This window comes from Laccaria bicolor, genomic scaffold, assembly GCF_000143565.1.
Source record: "Laccaria bicolor S238N-H82 LACBIscaffold_64 genomic scaffold, whole genome shotgun sequence".
NCBI classification, from domain to species: Eukaryota; Fungi; Basidiomycota; class Agaricomycetes; order Agaricales; family Hydnangiaceae; genus Laccaria; species Laccaria bicolor.
In genome coordinates, this window is record NW_001889935.1 from 228,751 (window position 1) to 249,045 (window position 20,295).

General features: G+C 49.0%; 7 protein-coding genes across 7 annotated transcripts; 5 read left to right on the plus strand and 2 right to left on the minus strand.

Moving 5' to 3' along the window:
• Window positions 1–1,226: 1,226 nt before the first annotated feature.
• On the plus strand, window positions 1,227–1,973 carry LACBIDRAFT_147162 (uncharacterized protein; the record flags this gene model as incomplete). Its single annotated transcript, XM_001889234.2, has 5 exons — window positions 1,227–1,466; window positions 1,526–1,550; window positions 1,606–1,702; window positions 1,754–1,856; window positions 1,911–1,973. Coding segments are annotated over 5 exons (528 nt in total), but the record flags the coding sequence as incomplete, so codon positions are not given.
• Window positions 1,974–2,554: 581 nt separating this feature from the next.
• LACBIDRAFT_175349 (uncharacterized protein) lies at window positions 2,555–4,863 on the plus strand. The gene is made up of 6 exons (XM_001889235.1): window positions 2,555–2,812; window positions 2,872–3,015; window positions 3,066–3,715; window positions 3,768–4,130; window positions 4,186–4,397; window positions 4,455–4,863. The coding sequence occupies exons 1-6, from the start codon at window positions 2,573–2,575 to the stop codon at window positions 4,529–4,531; spliced, it is 1,686 nt and encodes a 561-aa protein (XP_001889270.1). The 5' UTR covers window positions 2,555–2,572; the 3' UTR covers window positions 4,532–4,863.
• A 923-nt stretch (window positions 4,864–5,786) lies between these two features.
• LACBIDRAFT_334492 (uncharacterized protein) lies at window positions 5,787–7,367 on the plus strand (the record flags this gene model as incomplete). The annotated part of the gene is made up of 3 exons (XM_001889236.1): window positions 5,787–6,086; window positions 6,146–6,859; window positions 6,918–7,367. The coding sequence occupies 3 exons, from the start codon at window positions 5,787–5,789 to the stop codon at window positions 7,365–7,367; spliced, it is 1,464 nt and encodes a 487-aa protein (XP_001889271.1).
• A 2,176-nt stretch (window positions 7,368–9,543) lies between these two features.
• On the minus strand, window positions 9,544–10,867 carry LACBIDRAFT_255655 (uncharacterized protein; the record flags this gene model as incomplete). Its single annotated transcript, XM_001889268.1, has 9 exons — window positions 9,544–9,642; window positions 9,703–9,809; window positions 9,862–9,934; window positions 9,984–10,078; window positions 10,129–10,277; window positions 10,347–10,413; window positions 10,472–10,539; window positions 10,592–10,674; window positions 10,730–10,867. 9 exons carry the CDS (start codon window positions 10,865–10,867, stop codon window positions 9,544–9,546), a joined length of 879 nt encoding a protein of 292 aa, XP_001889303.1.
• Window positions 10,868–10,882: 15 nt separating this feature from the next.
• Window positions 10,883–11,365, minus strand: LACBIDRAFT_314848 (uncharacterized protein; the record flags this gene model as incomplete). The annotated part of the gene is made up of 3 exons (XM_001889269.1): window positions 10,883–11,173; window positions 11,228–11,283; window positions 11,335–11,365. The coding sequence occupies 3 exons, from the start codon at window positions 11,363–11,365 to the stop codon at window positions 10,883–10,885; spliced, it is 378 nt and encodes a 125-aa protein (XP_001889304.1).
• A 216-nt stretch (window positions 11,366–11,581) lies between these two features.
• On the plus strand, window positions 11,582–12,878 carry LACBIDRAFT_180818 (uncharacterized protein). The gene is made up of 4 exons (XM_001889237.1): window positions 11,582–11,777; window positions 11,822–11,993; window positions 12,046–12,236; window positions 12,304–12,878. Exons 1-4 carry the CDS (start codon window positions 11,612–11,614, stop codon window positions 12,723–12,725), a joined length of 951 nt encoding a protein of 316 aa, XP_001889272.1. The 5' UTR covers window positions 11,582–11,611; the 3' UTR covers window positions 12,726–12,878.
• Window positions 12,879–16,774: 3,896 nt separating this feature from the next.
• LACBIDRAFT_160541 (uncharacterized protein) lies at window positions 16,775–18,072 on the plus strand (the record flags this gene model as incomplete). Its single annotated transcript, XM_001889238.1, has 8 exons — window positions 16,775–16,810; window positions 16,863–16,896; window positions 16,955–17,107; window positions 17,156–17,276; window positions 17,395–17,568; window positions 17,627–17,643; window positions 17,698–17,949; window positions 18,008–18,072. Coding segments are annotated over 8 exons (852 nt in total), but the record flags the coding sequence as incomplete, so codon positions are not given.
• Window positions 18,073–20,295: the final 2,223 nt, after the last annotated feature.

A 20,295-nucleotide genomic window follows, 5' to 3' on the forward strand; every position in this document is an offset into this window, starting at 1 on the left:
CGTGGTGTCTGATGGGAGTCGGCACCAGCAGCAGCAGGAGGAGATGCGGAAGAGGGAGGAGGAGATCACGAGGAGGCGTGCAGAGGCGAAACGGCTGCAGGAGCAGGAGGCGATCGGTCAGAGGCAGCAGGAGGCGGAGAATGCGGCTAGGGCTGCGAGGCAGGGACTTGGAGGCCCTAGCCCTAGTAGGCAGGCTGCGTTTCCTCAGCAAGCGGCGCATTATCAACAGGCGCCGACGAATAACTATTCTCAGCAGGCTTTTACCTCGGCAGCCGACTATTCCCAGCCGCAGCCATATCAACAGGCGCCTCCTCCCTCGACGAACAACTATTCTCAGCAGCAGCAGCGACAGGCCACTTCTCCGACGGGTAATTATTCCCAGCCGCAGCAACAACAGAGGCAGCCTACGTCGGCTATCAACTATCCCCAGCCTCAACAACAGGCGCCCAGCTATTCCCAGCAGCAACAGGCGCCTCCTCCTGTCAACTACCCCCAGCAACAGCAGCAACAACAACAAAAGCACTCTCCGTCGACTATCAACTACCCTTCCGCTGGGCCCTCGTCCACAGCCCATGCGCAACCCCGCCCAGTGTCGTGGTTTGACGCACCGAGGATCATGCCCTTGGAAAACCCAACTTACGAAGGGGACTCGACCGATTCGGAATCTGTGCAGAACCTCGAGCATGATTTTAGGCGGTTGGGAAAGCAGAAGCAGGCTTTGACGCCTGGGAGGGCTCCTGTTCGCAGGTATGTTCTATCTGTAGTTGTTGTGGTTTTCGTTACTTACTGAGAAACTTAGCCCTTCGTATCCCCCGCCAATAACCACCACATCGCCACCGCCCATCCAAGGTGGGCGAATATACTACCCACAATTGATGTCTCAGCACCAGAAGAGGCAGGGATATTACCCATCGCTTAATTCCATGTTCGTTCCTACAGATGATCGGACGCCTGTTCCGTCGACACTTTTTTCTGTGGACAAGTCTGGTTCGGGTAGTGGGAAGGGTGTTTATTCGACGAATGTTCCTCCTCCACCACCGCAATCAAGGTTGTATTATAACATGCCGCCGCCACCGCCTCCACCACCACAAGGCTCTGGGTCAGGGCAGTATTCAGCGGGGTATCAAGGCCCTTCAAGGCCTGCTCCCCCTGTACCACCTTCCGCTCCAGCTCCAGCCCCCCCACCGCCCACGACCAACCGCCCCGAATCAGACCCATCGAATACTCTGAAAAACGTCAGTCTTCCACGGGAGTGTCTTCCCCGTTTCTTGGCCATAGCGAGTTTGAATACCCTGGCGAATAGGGAGACGTGTGGGTTGTTGTTGGGCAAGGATAAGGGGCACCGGTATTCGGTTACGACGCTGTTGATACCGAAGCAGCATGCGACGAGTGATACGTGTACTATGGATGAGGAGGAGTTGGTTATGCAGTTTACGGAGGAGAGGAGTTTGATTACGCTTGGATGGGTGAGTTGCTTTTTTTTTGTGAGCTTTTTGGGTTGGGCTGATGGATTTGGATGACTAAGATACATACGCATCCTTCTCAATCATGTGCGTAGTTTTTCTTTTCTTGCAGTGTGGGGAGCTGATGGGGTTTTGATGATAGGTTTTATGTCTTCTGTGGATTTACATACCCATTCTGGATTTCAACGGATGTTGCCAGAGTCGTTTGCTGTCGTTTGTGCTCCCAATTCGAACCCAAAGTGCGTTTCCAGGCTACACGTGTGTGACTCTTGCTCATGTTGCTCTATCAGCTTTGGCATCTTCCGCTTGACCGACCCTCCAGGTCTTACGACTGTTCTAGAGTGTACCGTGAAAGAAGCGTTTCATCCTCATCCTGATTTACCCATATATACGGTACGTCTCTTGCCACTCAAAACCCATCCATAACTAACTACCCCTTTCTTACAGGACGCGGATAAGGGGCATGTGCAAATGAAAGATTCTTCTTTGGAAATCGTGGATCTCCGCTGAATCCTCCCTCCCATGCATTCGAACTTTCTCTCCCCATGTAGCATCTGTTCCAGACTATGTATCTAACCCCCTCCTTTCCCTGCATAGCCCCTCAGCATTCTCTTTTGATTGTATCATTCTTCTTGCATGTATTTATGGGTCTTCTCTTCTTCCTTTATGAAAAATGACAGAGTGGGTATTCTGCTCCGTGTCTTCATTGTGCCTTGCCAAGCAAACACAAACTTTGAGCTGGTCTTGTAACAACGACTGTAGGTACTTAAACTCGTAAGTTCATTGTCCCTCTACCATTGTTCCTACACCAGACATTGACAAAAGGGACTTTGTGCCAGGTGCGCGATAACGACGACCCACGTCAAGTGTCGCACATCATGCGCGCAAGACGACGGTCCATAACATCACGGCTTGCCAAGCACAGGGGGTACATCTTCCTCTTCCTCACCGCATCCATCTTCTTCCTTGTCGGATTCAACAGAGGGCATCGAGAGTACCTCCTCGTCGTCGTTCCAGAAGAACCCTCCTCACCGTCACCGCCGCTCTCCCCAGCCGAAACCGAAACGAGGAAAAAAAGCGTCATCGATGAACATCCCATAGAACGGCTTATGGAGGATGCGGAGGAGGCTTATAGGGCCAAGTTATCGGGGCAGAGCAAGACGCTGGAAGCGGCTGTTCAGCAGTACAAGAAACGGTATCAGCAGGACCCGCCGCATGGCTTCGACGAATGGTGGGCGTTTGCGAAGAAGAACAATGTGAAGATGGTGGATGAGTATGATGGGCTTATGGACGATCTAAGGCCGTTTTGGGAGATTTCGGGGGAAGAGTTGAGGAGGAGGGCGGGCCAGGTGTGTTTGATTTGAATTGAAAAAAAAAACTCCTTTCCTGATGTGCTGTTGTGGAATAGGCGGCGTTGTTGCCTGATATTGACCTTGTGAGGATACAAGGTGGTTCAGCGATAAGTCTCAACTTACACGCTGGGAAATCGATTTCGGACGTTGGTGGGAGAGCTGAGGGGTTTCGGTCAATGATGGAATTGTTCGTGGACAAGGTTAGAGTTTCGTCTCTTCGTCTTGACTCTACCTCATGCCCCTTGCATAGCTCCCAGACATGGAATTCCCGATCAACGCAAAGGCAGAAGGCCGGGTGCTCGTACCCTGGGAACACCGGGTCTACCCAAACCTCACGGTCCAAGATTCAACTCTTGGGGTCCAAGCCATGCTAGGAGGACCATTCAAGCCCGACTGGGGCACCGACGGTAACGTCTGGGAAGCCTGGCGACGGACCTGTCAACCCGAAAGCAACGCTCGCAGACTCTTCTACTCAAAGACGGACGTGTTCACGGGCAAGCCCTCCAACTACCTCAAACCCCACAGCACCACCACACCAGGCGACGACTTTACATTTGCCTCTAAACCAGTCGCTGCCGATATCGACTTTTGCAATACGCCGTACGCGCATTACTCGCAGGGACATTTTTTCTCTGATTGGCGGAGCATACCGGCGCTGTACCCTGTGTTTAGTCCTGCGAAAGCCAAGGGGTTTTTGGACGTTCGGATTCCGAGTCATTATTATTACGGGAATACGCCGCGGTATACGTATGGTTGGGATTCGGTGAATTTGGAGATGAAGAATGTGGATTCGATGGAGGTGCCTTGGGAGAAGAAGGTTGATAAGGTGTTTTGGAGGGGAGCTACGATTGGAGGGGGGAATCACCCGCCTGGGTTCGCTCCTCAGTATCATCGGCATAGGTGTGTATGTTTCTTGACTGGTGAAACTCTTTGATCTTCAACTTTCAATTAGGTTCTTGAGGATGACTTCGGATGAGTCTAATGTAACACGGAGAGTCATCTTTGCGGATCCTTCGAGCCCATCGACCTACGTTGCAGCAGAGGTGCCCATCACGGAGCTCAATGACGACATCGTGGACGCCGCATTCGTCAAAGCCATCTCTCAGGAGAGCTTCCCAGGCGGTCTAAAGGGGTTAACCGACGCGCATCGATTCAGTGACTCCGTGCCTCTGGGCAAACACTGGTCATACAAATACCTTATCGATCTAGACGGAGTGGGCTACAGTGGGAGATTCATGTCGTTCCTCGCAAGCGATAGCGTACCACTCAAAGCTACTGTGTATGAGGAGTTTTATTCCGATTGGATACAACCTTGGTGAGCACCCCCTCTCTCGTCGTGATCGCTCATTTTGATTGACTTTTGGTCGTAGGGTCCACTATATACCCTTAACAGCGACCTACAAGGAGATATACAACATCCATGCGTACTTCTCCGGACCTACGGAATCAGCGGTGAAGTTAGCTGGGTTGACGATTCCGGAGGTTGGCTCTGAGGCGAGGGAAGGAGATAAACGACTTCGGAGGATCGCTAGAGCCGGAAAACAGTGGAAGAAAACTATAGGACGGACGGCGGACATGGAAGGTATGATCCTTTCTTCCTTCTCCCCATGACCCAAGGCTGATCGGTTTCTTTACGCAGCTTATGTATACAGACTATGCCTGGAGTGGGCTCGACTATGGGCGGACGACCGGGACTCGATGAACTTTTACCTCTAGACGACGCATTTGGATGGTTACTAGGACTTTCTCTGAACACAGGACTCATGGACTTTTTGCTACAAGCTACAATTCTAGACCCCACTTTGCTTTGGTTCGGGGATACGGCGTTCGTCTTTGCGATGATGCTGTTCTCTTTGCCTATCACGTTCGTTTTCGTCCATGCATACAACAATGGTATCGTAGCTTACTTTACTGCGTAATATGTAATTCCTGCTCTCATTGTTGACGCGATGAGGGAAAGCCTCACGGCTTTCGCCCATTGTTGCTTGCGCAACCTGGCAGCTTTTTCGATACCGACATTATGGATTTCGAATTCGTCGGATTCTCCTATCTACCAGACTAGTAAACTGTGTATAAGGTATAATGCCCTTGCCCCTCTTCCTAGATGTCCTCAGCCTTGATACAACGAAGTTTGAATTCATTTTAGAGGTCGCGTGATATAAGCTTCAAAGCTTCCGTACGTCCCAACAGGAAAACGGAGTCCTCTCTATGGGCAAATCATGCACGGGAAGCCTGTGGATGCCTGCTGAGCTGGAAGTGGAAGCAATTAGGGGTGGAGGGTGGGTATACTTAAGGAAAATGCATCCTCAGAGGGCGTCGTAATAGCCTGAGAAGAGATAAAGTAGACTTTGTACTTCGAATCCCTCGGCAAAAGCCATCATGCAACGACCTCTCTTATGTAAGCTCTCTTCCCCCATCCAGCGCCATAACACAAAGTCGAACTGGAAACTTCAAGCTTCAAGTTTTTAACCAAGCTCCAAGTCCAATGTCCCTCCCCGGACTTACTGGCATCTTGGCATGCTCAAGACACGGTGACACACCTTTACTCGAGTATGATATCACAGTTGGCCGCCCGTCTGCTCACCTCTCAAAATTTCGATCTCGGACCATGAAGACATATTGTTTCGTGCAATTCACAGAGCTCTATGCATGACCTTTTCGGAGTCACCCTAATGCTCCCGGCGTCCGGAGCCCCACATTTCAATATCTAACGGATCCCAGCCAATCCAAGGCCGATCTTTAGCCAGGTTGGCTATTTTTGTTTGACATCTCCCCCTTATCTGGACAGATCACACGGATAGGTAGCCTCAGTGTTCCGTGCTCAATCCGATATGCAACACGTTGCCTGCGCGTGCAGTGACGCGTTTGTATACTTTAGCTTCATTGTCCACTCGACCGGTACCTTCCTCTGACCAAGAAAGCCAACCACCTATCCTCGTCATACCCACTCAAACAGACTTTGGCTCCATCAATGTTCTCCAACCCTCGAATGCCCATCAGCAGGGCTGCGTCGCCTGCGCCAGGAATTTCTCGGTCCTTCGATGGTGCTCCAGTTAGGTCTCCGAGCGTGCTGGATTTTCAGATTGAAAAGGCTCCCAAGTCACCCAACATGGGCGGTGGGCGAGCAATGCCTTCCCAGGCAGCCCACCAAGACGACGTGCTGCTCAATCAATATGTATCTGCAATCATCGCCGCGAAGGACCGACAATTCGCAATTACTGGCAGTATTCCCCTGGATCCCTCACAACTTGTGTTGTTCTTCCGATCCAAGGTTCGCCGTTCCACGAGCATCTACTACCTCGCGCTAGATAACCTCTCTTTGCCTCTCAGAGCGGGATCACTCACTCCTTGGACTTCCCGATCGATGTTCACTATAACACTCCCCCTGCGCTCGATGTCCTCATCGCAGCATGCAGACCCCATCAGACCTCCGACTACGACGGCTACTCCAGCCAAGAATCCCTTTTCTATCCACCCAATCTCCCCTTGACCCCCTCGTTGGAAATTGCCAACCATCCCATTCTCGACGCGGTCAAAACGTCTTTATTCCCATTCCTACCCCCAGGACAGCATCTTACCGCTGTCAGAGACAAACTGGAGGTTCTGGTAGACGGCGCGGCTCTGAGTCGCCAGCCTCCCAATCTGCGCAAGGACGGCCGTTCCGCGACCATCATCGTCACCCTCCCCGTTCGACATGTGGGTGGGGAGTTGATTGTGCGGGACACGGATGGGACTCAGGAGAGCTTTTTAGCCAAAGCGGGAAATCATGGAGAAATCGAATGGGTGGCTTTTTTGGCGGACTGCGAGTATGAGATACAGACGGTGAAGAGAGGTTGCATGCTTTCCGTCTCCTACGGAGTTTTTCTGAAGAACTTCGATTCGCCTTTGGTTAACGCTCCCACCTTGATTTCGCCGAGCGATAGGTTCTTCGACCTTCTCGCTCCAATCCTCAACATGTTGCGTGGGCGTAGGATTGCGTTCTACGTAACGCACAATTATGGGGTAGATCCTTCCCAAGCCGTCGCGGAATCCTTGATTCCTCAGGTGAGTCAACCATCCCGACGTCGCGTGATAATATTATAACCCACATTTACCGGTTCAGCTTAAAGGAGCTGATGCTTTGATATACAACGCCTTCAAGATGTATAAACTCGGTGTTGCGGCTCACTGGACCGCGGGGGGATACTTGTGGCCTGTGGATCGCACCATCGAATTGTCTACAGAAGATATCACCCAACCCCCGCACCTCAAATCGTCGAACCAAGGTCTGAGGATGCCTTTTGGCGTCGTCAATGGATCTGCAAAACTAGGAGGCGTTCCTCCAGTTCGAGGTCCTTTTAACACTCAGGGCCATGGAGATATCGAAGCTGAGGCCGTTCGCGTGAGAGTCGAGGCGAGCGGTGCTACTCTGCTGGTGGACGAGGCCATCACCATCCTGACGGACTGGAGTAATCCGGCCCCAGTTGTTGGGACGGAACGTGTTTCGTTTGTGTCTAACGGGGAATTGGAGAAGCTGGTCGTAAATGCCTTGCTGGTCGTTTACGTTCCGTAGGATCGTGATACATTTTTTTTCGTTCTTCCTATATGATATGCGTCGACGTAATGATATGTTTCTACTGTTGTTTCTGATGAGAACAAAATGGCCTATGCTGATCGTTTGATAATTTTTTTGAAATCCCAAGAATCTCATGCATCATGTTTTACCCATCGACATCGCGACTCGACTGTTGATGGTGGTTAAGGTACTCTAGAAAATCCAAATCAAGTTCTTGGAATTTCTTTAAGCTGAGAGTAGTGAAAAAGTTGTCATCACAAAAAATTGTCGATTTATGAATCACATGCGTCGCCTACCAGACGCTCGCTCAAGCATGATTTCAGACTTGAGTAGGCGATGGTTTGTAGCTGTGACCGCCCGAAGATCGGGCCGCCTCGATTTGTGATCGTACATCTTCGTCCGCCGCTCGGCCTCCGAATGATTTGTTCAAATCTTTTTCGTCATCTACTTCTGTACACTTGCTCAACGTTCCATCAAGATGGCATCAAGGATGATTTCTATATCGTCGGACTTCGCTCAGCTTCCGTCCTTACCACTGGCTATGTTCGAAGTCTGATATCTGGACTCTTCCCTGAGCTTGACAGACGATTCAAAATTGTACTTCAACGCGTCTTTTCCTCCATTCGCTTTTCAGGATGGCCGTCGATCTGCAAGAATCAGGTTCAAAACTCAGGCGCAGTCGTAGTTTTGAGACCCTTTGTCCAAATGTCAGTTCTGTGTGCGAGCTCGAATTCACCGTTGCGATTTGGTTGCTTATAACAGCGCAACTTCGTTTGTTCGATGGTGTTTGCGCTTCGTTTGTCGTTGTGGGGTACGTGCCGTACTTACCTCCTGCATCTGCTTTACTACACCGGTTGAGTGGAATGATTTCTATGTTTTATGCTACCAACTCTAGAATCGGATCTAGGGCAACGGACAAGCAACGAAATCATATTGCCGGATGGAAATAAAGTTTGTGATTCGTCATTTCAGTTTAAGGAGATAGTCATAACCTATCAAGGCAGTATTCAAGGGACCGTCTATTACTTTCTTTCCTTGATCAAAAACTTTGTTGAACACTAGCGCTGAATCCTGATTTAATTATACGGTAACAGGGCTTTCTCCAAACGATTCTTGAAGCCTAATGTCTGCCTAAGGTAAGTACATGCACAATGAATAGTCACCTTACGTCCATTTCTTTTTCATAGAAAACCACCAGTAAGAAGATACTAGAGACAAGATATGCAATGTCGCCCATGTACCCACCAAAGCGTCCGCGAAACTCCGGAAGGGCTTGATTCTAAAGTAAATCATCACGAAGACTAAACTTTCGGTGAGGTCAACGATTGGATTTCAGCCTTTTGAGTGTTGAAGATGACAGCGAAGCATGGAAATTGGCGCATAATCCAGCGCGTCGACTATCAGCTGTGTGGCCAACGTAGGCTACGACACTGTGCGATAATACGCTGCTGATTTATCATTGGGGACTGGGAAGCAGATTCTGGCGACCAGGCGACGGATCGCAGTAGTTGGCTTAAAGGTAGAGAGTATTTGGCAGGGAGGGAAAAGCAGGGGGGCGTTGGCTAATGAATCCCAACCCTTCGGTCGGTGAGTCCGCATCGCTGGGCGCCTACGTAGCGTCACATACTACTTCGGGGTGAGCTATATTTGCACCAAGTGAGCCAGGTCGTTTGATCACATCACCCGAATGATAACTGGATACTATCCTTCAATAGCCAGGATATGTGGGGCCTCCTACGGCGTCCACGAGCTACTCGTCGCACATATCTTCCCTTGACACGTAGCAAGACTTTTTCAGGTGCGTTTGAGCCGTTCTGGAACCTGTCAAGACAACGAGGAAGAGGTCGGCGGAGTGATGCTTGAAACGACAGGAGCAAAAGAAAGCATGGCAGAAAGAAAAGGAACACAAGGATGTTCAAGGTGGCCAACTCTTGCAAGGGGCGGCCTCGAGGCTTATTGCTCTGACGTTGTGTCAATGTCAAGGTTGGCCCTAACCACTTTTACGTCCCTCATGGCCGTCATGTTCCTGAATCCTGAGGATATTCCCGTTTGCATCACAGAAAACTCCCTGACTTATCTATCTATGTATATATGGACAGGTCTTGTGTGGGCATTGATCTTGAAAGGTCCCCGAGTCGGGACACGCAGAGAGAAGAGATATCGGGTAGAACATTTACGCCACTTTTGTCGCAGTCCAGAAGGATGCATGATAAACGTATCCTAACATAGCCTGAGCGTTGCTTGTATAGGTAGTGTCGATCGTCTTCTCGTTCTACGCCGACGGCATCGACGGCATGAGGCTTTAATTTGCACCGGTTAGTGAACAGCTCACCGAAAGCTTGAATCCAATCGTGCTAGCCAGGGATTTGACCTCTTCTAAATCAAGTTCGACAGATGGATCGTTTGTGTTGTTATTTTCCCAGTGCCAGAGAAGCGGCCCTGCGAAATCTGATCAAAATCCCTGATTAAAGACGAGAACGGCAAAAGCAACCCAAGTTAACCCAGACGCCGCCGGGGGCCAGAATGCGATGAATAATACGAAGATAGTTGACAATGTTTTTGGCCTGTCAAAGAGATTTATGAATGCTCCGAGATTGAGATGAGTAAGCCCACTGTGTCGATAAAAAAGCAGGTCAAAACGGCGTTCCACTTCCCGGATTGAGGTTCATCAGGATCGGATTCAGATCCGTATATTTCTTCAAAATCACCTAAAAATATTTTTCAAGCTCAAATCGCAATGTCTTATGACCAGATTTACCAGCTACAAGCGAAAAGTTGGACCCTGGAGGCAGGACGGATGGCAATACGTCTGGAATTGACACTTCCCGTAGGATAGCTTGCCTAGAGGCAATGTTTGAGAAGGAGTGAACGTAGGGGTAGAACTTGTGCGCCCCGATCTCGGTAGTTCTCCAGGGTAAAGTCAGAATGATGAAAGCTATGTTTTGCGGAATCCACAAGTAACGGCTTGAAACGTACTTGTTCAGAATGAAATACGAGGCCAAAAGCATGTAGTGCGAAAATTCGTTGCCTTGGCATGTGAAACCTGGAACAATGAACCTCAAATGTACACGGGTTTAAGAATCGGACGCAAGAAAACGCACCCAAACTGGCAACATCATATGCAAGGCGACCCAGACCTGCACCGGGGACAAGAACCCTCAGCCGCTTTCTGGAATACAAGATCATGAAGGCACGAAAATGATGCCTGAAGAAGGAAAAACCTTTCTTCAAGCGGCACGTGTGCGAAATGTCGCAAAAGCGCATCCTTCATGGGCTCATAGCAAGAATTACGCTCCACGACGCCCTATGATGTTGAGAAATAAGTCTGCTGTTGGTTTGGAGGTAAAAAAGGGACGCACCTCCACACTCCAGTCACGGACAAATTGTTTAAGGGTGCTTCTTAGTTTATCCATATCAAAGTCAGTTGGCTTGTACCTTTTCCGATGCGTCGAGTGTCCATGACCGTGACTGTGTGGGTGCGAGTGTGTGTGCGGCATCCCTGTGTCGATTGTTTAGTTTGACATTCCTTCCTCAATGACAAGTGAAGCAAGGAGGGGACCTGCATGATGTTCGTGTGAATTTACACGCTCCACGTTGCCAATTTGTAGGTTCTCTTCATCCAAGTCAACATCGTGACCGAAGATCTCGGGATTTTCAGCTATCTTCAAGAGAAAATCTGCGTTGATTAGGATAGTCTTGTCAACGTCATCGAGCTTTTGCTTATATCCTAGTTTCTCTAAGACTTCTTGATCGGCTTGGGGAAGGGTATACACGTCTTTTCTTCTGCGATTGTTAGCTGCTAGCTAAATAGAACAGCTGATCGATGAAGCGATGATGCACGGCTGAGAGGAACGTACTGAGTACTGAGCATAGTTACGAAATGTCGCAATGACGTTCGCAAAGTGGATCTGTTCTACAGATTACATCGTTACTAAACATAATCAATAAAACTAGACGTATTTACCTTCATGGATGTCTTCAGGCTGGTGGGCCATGATGGCGATCGAGAACTTTGACCTCGTTGCCACCGAACCCAAATGACAAAAAGTGCTATTTGTTCATGTTGATCAATAGCTTCTAAGTCACGAATCATTTCATTCTTCAACTTCGACGACTCTTGCCCCACTTCAAACATCAGGAGACTCGCAAATTCAGAATGGTGTGCCGAACAAGTGATATTGAGGGATTTCATTACCTGATAAGTCCCTCCACAGGCTCGTAATGAGGAAAAAGCGCAATCTATGCTCTACCGTTTTCGAGAGGCCCAAGCGGCGGAGTTGGGTCTTGGAACACGAGCGGATCGTCGGCCACGGATGGCTAGCGCGTGCAAGAGTCTTAGAGAATGTGAAAGATGGAGAGGAGAGATTCTGAGAGAAATCAGCAGAAAGGTCTCAAAGATTCAGGATGGTGCGTCGGCTTCAATAGTTTGGGTCACTACTAATTTTGTGTAGCTGGGCTTACGGATTATGAGGTTCGGGACCTTAACGATGAAATTAATAAGCTCATGCGCGAGAAACGGCATTGGGAAAATCAAATAGTTGCTTTGGGAGGAGCGAATTACAGGCGTAATGTGGCCATGTTGGATGATGACGGCAAAGAGGTTCCAGGAACGAAAGGATACAAGTGAGTTGCGTCTATAGTATCTGGAGGAGACTGACGACGAATCGATGTCAAGGTACTTTGGTCGCGCAAAGGATCTTCCAGGAGTCAAAGAGCTTTTCCAGAGTCGTAAAAACGAGGAGGAGGAGGAAAATCAAGTCCTCGCGTTCTATAAGAAGTTTTTAAACCAAGGTCCTGCGTACTACGGCGACTTGGACGAAAACGATGGAAAAGTCCTCCAATATGAACGTGAAGCTGAGGAAGATGGTAGGTCCCATCACGGAAGATTTTTGCGCATGCTGATGTCCCTTCTCCTTTTCACTCCCGAACTCAGATTGGACCAAAGCATGCATCAATATTCGAGAGGCTTTGGCCCTGCCCCCCGACTCTTCCTTGCCTCCGTTGCCAAGAAATTCCGACAATCACCCGTCTCTCTCCCAGGCGCACCCACCACCCGCTGTGACATCGAAACGAAAAACCACGGGTGAGGACGAAGATGTCGAAATGGGGGCTGTGGAGGAAGATGCCAAACGGGCGAAGACAGTCTCCTCCCTGTCAACTAATATGATAGACACGGCGTCTGAAGCCGACACCGCTCGCCGACATGCTCAGATGGCAGCTTCACACATCGATTTCCTCGATACTGAACACCTTCTTCCACCGTCGCTTCCGACCCACCAAGAGATGGAGAACGTCCTGCTGAGCCTCAGGAAGAAAGCGCTCGTTGAAGAGTATTTTGGGGACGGCCAGTCCTGATCCATTGCCGGGATCGGTGCTTTTGACCCAGAGAGAAACCTCATCATCCGTGCCTTCCATACGTCGAAGTCGCCAGGTACATATTGCGCCCAATGTCGAAGCTGTTCTTGTATTCTTCGCCTTTTGACGATACAATGCTGCGTTGCTGAGTTCATGAAGTATTTGGTGAGCCCGGTCTGGCGCTGTCGGACGTAGGTCGATTTCCAGGATAATCATCTGCGAAGACGCCCAGATGTAGTAATCTGACAGGCGTGTGCCAGGTATTCTGGTGTCGGTGTTCGCAAGATCAAACTGACCGGGGTAAACTTGTCTCAGGGCAGATTTCCGACCAACAATGACATAAAGTCTATCATTCCTAACATCGCTGTATAGGGATAAATCACTTTCTGAACTTCATGGATCAGGCTTCAGCTGCCTCGGAGTATAGCTGTCATGACAACAGGGCATGATGAATGTACAATCGCACAAGAGGCGGGTGCTGTGAACACCACTTTGTTCCGTTCAGCTTTCAAGGCGGATTTAGGACTTCAGGCCTTCAGGTTCGGATTTAGGTCAACATTTGGAATGAGAGTCGGAGACTCGGAGAGGCATCTACTGTACAGGGTAGCGTATAGGTGAGTAGCAGCGAGGAAGCCTTTCGAAGACTGATGCACGACCACTAGAAAATTTCTGGATGCAAGACTTCTGCCGTCTCTAGCAGGAGACGGCAGACTCTTCTTCTAGGATCATCTTGCAATCCCCGACTCTCCGATTCCCGGGATTTATTCGGTTTTTCTTGAGTTTGAGAACGCTATTTGATGGCCATCTGTGGAGACATTGCTCGAGGGTACTTGGAGGGTACTCAGCGTCTTCTGGACGTAAGACTATTCTGATGCGAGCGCGGTCTGAATTCTCGTCCGAGCGATGAAGGCTTTCCTTCTGTGGTCTCGGCGCCAGCGTATTTTATTCTTGCAGCATCAGAGAACCGTGCCGCCGATGGTGGTCGACCAAAGGCTGATTAAAGGGAACCTGTGAAGTTGCGTTATCTTGCCCAGCTCAAAAGTTGTTGTTGCTACTGACGTACCGTATGCAGTCATGATGAGTTTGGTTTTGCAACCTACTACATTAGTAGGCTTATATCTTTTAGCGCTATGCTATGTGCGCGATACTCTCTCTGCTGTTGACGCTACTCATATCCCAGCCAAAAAATATTTGATGCCGCTATTTTACAACCCATGATCATCTCCACCAGTCGTAGGATCGCCTCACCTACTGACCTGAATCCCGCTGGTAGCGATAATAACTTGCTTTCAAGTGGTTTTTGTCGTATTTGTTCACTTTACTCCGAAACCCCTAGCAATTGATGCATACTCCAGGTGGCGAATGAAACCGGCACTTGATTTATTCGATGGCTGCTTTCCGTGAGTGCTTCTTCTCCTGATACCCATGGACTTCTTCGGCTCATTTTAGAAAAATCGCGGAAATTTTAGTGGAGAATGCGTCGCCATGTAGGCTGGTCATACCATCAATCACCTATTAGCGGCTTGTGTGATGCATTTCGTTGTGGTCTATGATAGGCCACGGAATTCCAGGTAACTCCAGCGATCGCTGATGAATACTGTAATCACAGTGAGTTCCCCTTTCTTGCCCCATTTCTCCGACTTTTCAGGCGATAGAAACTGGGGAGGCGACGCTGCTTTGACCTGAACACCTTCGGGACGGGTGGTTCACGCCCTCCTCACACGGCGATTGTTAAGATCACAACTCAACTTGAAGGTGATTCGAATCGAAGAGCGTTAAATTCGGAACACCATCTCAGCCCGCATTTAACTGATGAATCTTCCCTAGATCGTTCACAGGAATCTGAAGAGTCATTGAATCGTCTGGCACCAATGAAAATTTGGATGAAAGGTCACAGCCACACCGACCACACTCGTCAAACTGTCAGCAAAAATTAATGAACTTCATTCAAGTTGTATTTATTCATCTCTCTTGGACCGCTGACTCTTTGAGAAGATCTATGAAAATGCACGGTTCGCACTTCAAGCTTCAAGACCCAACATTGTGGCATGACTCTTCAGTAAAATGTCAAAATGCGTATGCGTTGGTGCTACTCAGGCTTCAATCGGACATCGCCGCTCGATTTCACACAAAGTAACACGGGTACTACTCAATGGTCTGCACAACTTCGTCCAAAATTGTTACATTTACAACAGATCCGATCCACAAGGGTAGCCGCTCGGCTAGTTTCATATCCCGAGGTGGCCGGACAGCAAGCGTCTAACGGGTTTCGGCCACTCTATACAGCTTTCCCCAACTAACACCTGCTGTCAATGGCACGGCGCGCTAGCCTATCATCGGGATTTTTTTGAACGTCTTTCGGCCGCAAAGCATTCGAAAAGTTATCCACCACTATGTAAAGGTCTCCTGGTACGTTCTTAATCTGCCTTGTATCTTCAAGATCTACAACACAGGTTATTTGTGTGGAGAGCGAGATGCTCAACCTTGCTCAACGTCACAAAAATTGAAACTTTCGAAGGCGAATTCTGACGTCTCGAATATGATTATAGATCCGATCCCGCTTTGACTCGATGATCTGACCCCTCTTTTGACATGTGTAATGGCTTGCGCAGTTGAGACAGTTTAGGCGCCCCTCCTACTTGTGCGTGCAAGCCAGCTTAGACCCGGAGATTAGGAAGCTGACCATATAGTGCACCTTCATTTCCAGCAGGAGGATGATGGTTTGAAAATTTGATCCTAGCTTGTGGCTACAATCAACTATTCCAGTCGAAACGCTCATACTACCACCCTTGTTTTCTCATCACTTGGACTCTGTCTTTACAACCGCCGGCGATAATTGATTATTATTTTTATTAGCTGAAATCTCTTGGTAACATGAATGGGGGCGCTTCACCACAGCCGCCCACAAGAACATTTGATACACATCCGCAAACTATCGGTACATTTCCGTCGTCAATATTTTTGTCCAACCGCACCTGGCTGAGAATAGTGATTGCAGAACGCACGGGGATAGCTGGGGCTCCTCCATAATGGGTACCCGAGTCGGAATCACATTACCAGCGCCCACAAGAGAAACAAACCGTCTTTTACACCGATATACAACGATGTCTAAAAAATGGACACCTACGTGTTTCGCACTCTTCATGTATCGTGACCAACTCAGTAATGAACTGGTGGTAAACAGTAAGACCGTCTATGAGGCTATCTTAGAATGACTTTGATCTAATCAACCCGGCGGTGCCGGTGCTATCGCAAGGCACGCACTACAGTCCACAAATGACAAGAGCACATTCTTGGATTGTCAATTGACATTCGGGGCAGTCCACTTTGCTCGGCTTTCGGAAGGGCACGTGTTAAGCGTCAAAAGAAAGATTGAAGCTTGACAACGTGCACTGCTATTAGTGCTAACTGCAAATGTGGTTATTATCCGAGGTATGCATGTAGGCGCAAGCGATGCTATGTGTGTGTCTTGTCACAATTTATTATCCACTTGAGACTCAACACACACAGGACCCCATTTCTAGCAAGCTCGGCGTGCGATACGAAGGGCGCGAAGATGTATGCCGCTTTCATGGCCTTATTCCATTTGGCATAGATCTCCCATGAGGCACAAAATTAATTCAAATTTTCCCTGACAGATCAGGAGACTGATCTCTCGGGATTTCAGGATAGTTCCCCACGCCGTTTGGGATTACGCAAACGCTACTTCCAAGAATCCTACTGATTCCATCAAGCCTTCCAGTGCTGAATTCGGACTTGAAGATCTCTTCCACCTTCTCCCAAAGATGGATTGGTAGGTGCCACCGTTTGCGCATGTGGGCCCACGCTCGCTACGGAGACATATAAAGCCGTTCAACGATGTTCCCCAGATCTCATTCCGTCCCCTTCCTCCGGTTTCACGACTCCTTCTATTCTCCTTGTAACTGTATAACTGTACACGTTTTACGACCATGGGCAACAGTTCCGATAACGAAACGACTCTTCTCATTTCCCATACCATTCCTCCGACAACGCCTCTCAAGTTCCCCCTTGGGTTGGTATCGGAGTCTGTACGACCATATCTCGAACTCATTCGGCTGGAGAAAGTGCGTACAAGAGGATTGTCTGTATGGCTGTCTATTCTGATGTTTCCCATAGCCGACAGGAACCATTCTTATGTTTTGGCCCTTCGGTACGTCACGTCATGACAGGGACGTGGGGATGTCTTCGCTTACTAATAAGTGCCTCAGCCTGGGGCCTTACGATGGCTGCATACAGCAGTAGCCTTCCGCTAGGGAACTACTGCGTTGACCTTGTGAAGTGCCTGATTGGCGCTTTCATAATGCGGAGCTCAGCATGTACCATTAATGATATCTTTGATCGGAAGATGGATGCCGGCGTTGGTGCGTTCTTCACTCTCTTCAATGTTTCTTATTTACGCAGGCACGCAGAACGAACGCGCAACAGGCCTTTAGCCAGCGGCCGCGTTTCCGTTTTCGCCGCCACTGTATATTTACTTGTTCAGTACGGGATCGGCCTTGTGTTTTTCTCCCTCACTGTACGAGGTCTGGCGTATGTGCAAAATTCCAAAAAGTACTGAGATGTGTCCTCATGATTCATTCGCAGGCTTTATGTCGCACTCTTCCAACTTCTCCCTATGTGGGTATATTCGTTGATATGCGAACCCGAGTCTGATGACGACCATTCATAGTTTCGCCATTTACCCTCTCATGAAGCGCGTGACCCACTGGCCGCAAGCGTGGCTTGGGTTCGCAATGAATTTCGGTTTCGTCACCGCCTGGGTTGCGACAACCGGCGACTTTAACATTAATTTGATTGGCGCAGCGATGACCGGTTGCTGGTTGTATGTCTCTATTTTTCTTCTGTTACATACGTTTGCTCATCTGCTTTTCCTTCTTTAGCTGGACTATGTTGTACGGTATGCTACCCTTTCAAAAAGTCGTGGTTTCTTACTCATTCATTTTTTCCTAAGATACCATATACGCCTGCCAGGATATCAAAGACGACGTGAAAATGGGGGTTCGTTCGACTGCCATCCTTTTCGGCGAGTGGATTCGGCCTCTTCTCATGCTCTGCGGAGTTGGGTTCGTCTCAATGCTTGGTCTCGCTGGATACCTCAACAAACAAGGACCGGCATACTTCATTGTATCAGTTGGGGGTGCGGCTTTGCATGTTATCTGGCAGTTCCTGACAGTTGACTTGGAAGTGCCGGCGAGTTGTTGGAGTGAGTTGCACATACTTTGTGATCTTTGCGACTCGGCTGACACTTTGTTGCGTTCTAGGGAACTTCAACCGCAACGGTCAACTTGGTTGGATCGTTTGGGGTGGCCTCTTTGTCGATTACCTCAACAGCTCGGGGGTCATCTGATTCCACTGAAAGTATTAGTATTAGGTTTCTGACATGGATTCGCTTTGATGTTAACCTGTTCTCCGCAATTTGTAACGGACGCCCTCCTAACATCCACCACTATTTCTGTACCATAATACATCATGCAATTCCATCTCTGTATACCATCACACCTGTACCATAATTTTTCATCCTGTCAATTGAAAACATCCCTCATCCTACCTTCCTCAAAGGAGGCAATGAAATATTGAATATGGTTTGATTCATGCAAAGACGGCGTTCTACTATAAGTACATATTCCTTAGAAAATAGTTTGTGAAGGGATGGTCGAAAAAAGTGGACACTGTGGGAATTGAACCCACGACCTCACGCAATGCAGGCGATGCGAAGCGTGCGCGCTACCCCTGTGCCAAGAGCCCATGCTATGAAATTAGTTGGCTGTGCTACTCCCCTACTAAAATTTAGTAAAAATACTCCACATATTATTATTAGTATTAGAACCCCATGACATAAGCTACCCTCCTTTAACTCACCACGCCTCGTGCAAGGACGAAAATCTCCACGTTCCGAGCTAGCCAAAAGAAACGGTCGGTAAATCAAACGGTGAAATAAAAAATAGGCACCTTCAGGACACAGCGACTTCGTCTGCAGTGTACGGCAACGGTGAGTAACAGATGGACAAGTTTTTCAGTTCAGTCGAAGACACGTTGCGAGCATGGGGGCGCATGGAAGGAGTGGAACATTCAAGGTGAGTCGCCTTCGCTTCATGGCTTCAACGAGAACAAAGCATGCCATTCACCACCGGTCACAGGGTCAGATTTTCCCTAGTTTCTTGTTGGTGTCTGGTTGTGAAGATAGGCCCCAGTCCTCTCGAATCCCCAGACCAGTACTTACGCTGATTTGGACATCTGTTGTGAGTTTCGATGGTTGGTGTATGTCAACCGATGGATGACGGCCTTTGGTCGTAAGCTTCCAACTTTGATCGGAAGAAAACTACCGATCCTCCTGTTGACATTGAGCTCTTTCTTCCAGATGTACCATGAGTGGTGATCTACCTTGATCTACGGGTCCCTACAATGGCAAACGCGAGGTATTTCATGCAAATTTCATGAAGCCCCTGGCGGAGCTTGGGGCGGATTCTCTCCACGAATCCTGGGTTCCAACTACGCCCGCCTCACAGACTTTGAAATTTCTTTACGACATGCGATAGCCCACACTCTAGAATTCTTCATTTGCTTATGGTCGGTCTTCCTGGAGTTGTGGCTCTAACCTTGGCACTGTCAGGTGACGGCCACATACTGTTCTAACAATGCTGATAAGCATTTGAATGTCCTCGCTATGCTGCTAGACTGGGGGCGGTCAGGGGAACCGACTAACGAGGAATAAACACCAACTAGTCCAATGCAAGAGTGGAGCATTTTGGCAGAGTTCTCGACACTTGTGCAAGTAGGGATTGGGGGCGACCGAAATTGATCATTACCTCCTGCACGAGGGATGGTTCGGCACCGGCTATCGGGACGATGGCGCACCCTAGCGCACCCCTCCTTTCTGTAGACCCTCGCCTCGCTAGAAGTTCTACAAGAACCATAGAGTTGACGATTTTTTTTGCCAAGGGGGTACCACCTGCTCCGGTCCCCTGTGTTCAGCTGCCACGAAGTCGAACACGAGGCGTGCTTATTCGTCCACAAAAACAAGCCGCTTTTCTCGGAATGGTGCCCGCTGTCCAAGCCTGGTCTGAGCGCTGAATCTGGTGTCACCTGCGAACTTTTGGGACGCCGTCGTTTGAGAACCGTTCATTGCTCGCTCATCCTGTGCATTCTTCCTTGACGCCCTGCGGGAGGGACTATGTATTTCCGTGATCGGGCCCCGAATCAAAGGTGATAACGGCTTGACGTCCCCAGATTATCTGCACAGGGAAGTAAATCCATAAGTATAATCTCAGGGACTCAGGAACCGCCCGCTTCGGCTTCTTGTCGGCTCAAGTGTTAAAAGTTAGACGCCGATTTCACAAGCTTATACGCTTACCAATGCTTATCAGTGCGAGCGATAAACGCATACCGCCGCTGCCTGGGTAGGGTACACCGTTTTAGTAAGTAGTGAAAGCGTTTGTGGTGTAAAATTCCACACTGCCTAGTACATACTAGGGTTCTGGATGTAAAACTGAATTGGCAGTGGAGAAACAGTTGAAAGCTGGGTCAAGGCAGAAATGACCCTGTGTGATCG

Bases quoted from the DNA above. Each gene is read 5' to 3' on its own strand.
- LACBIDRAFT_180818 (XM_001889237.1), top strand. From the start codon at position 11,612: ATGCTCTACCGTTTTCGAGAGGCCCAAGCGGCGGAGTTGGGTCTTGGA. The intron at 11,994-12,045 runs GTGAGTTGCGTC...ATCGATGTCAAG, and splicing joins CCAGGAACGAAAGGATACAA to GTACTTTGGTCGCGCAAAGG. The intron at 12,237-12,303 runs GTAGGTCCCATC...TCCCGAACTCAG, and splicing joins ACGTGAAGCTGAGGAAGATG to ATTGGACCAAAGCATGCATC.
- LACBIDRAFT_175349 (XM_001889235.1), top strand. From the start codon at position 2,573: ATGGAGGATGCGGAGGAGGCTTATAGGGCCAAGTTATCGGGGCAGAGC. The intron at 2,813-2,871 runs GTGTGTTTGATT...GTTGTGGAATAG, and splicing joins TGAGGAGGAGGGCGGGCCAG to GCGGCGTTGTTGCCTGATAT. The intron at 4,398-4,454 runs GTATGATCCTTT...TTCTTTACGCAG, and splicing joins ACGGACGGCGGACATGGAAG to CTTATGTATACAGACTATGC.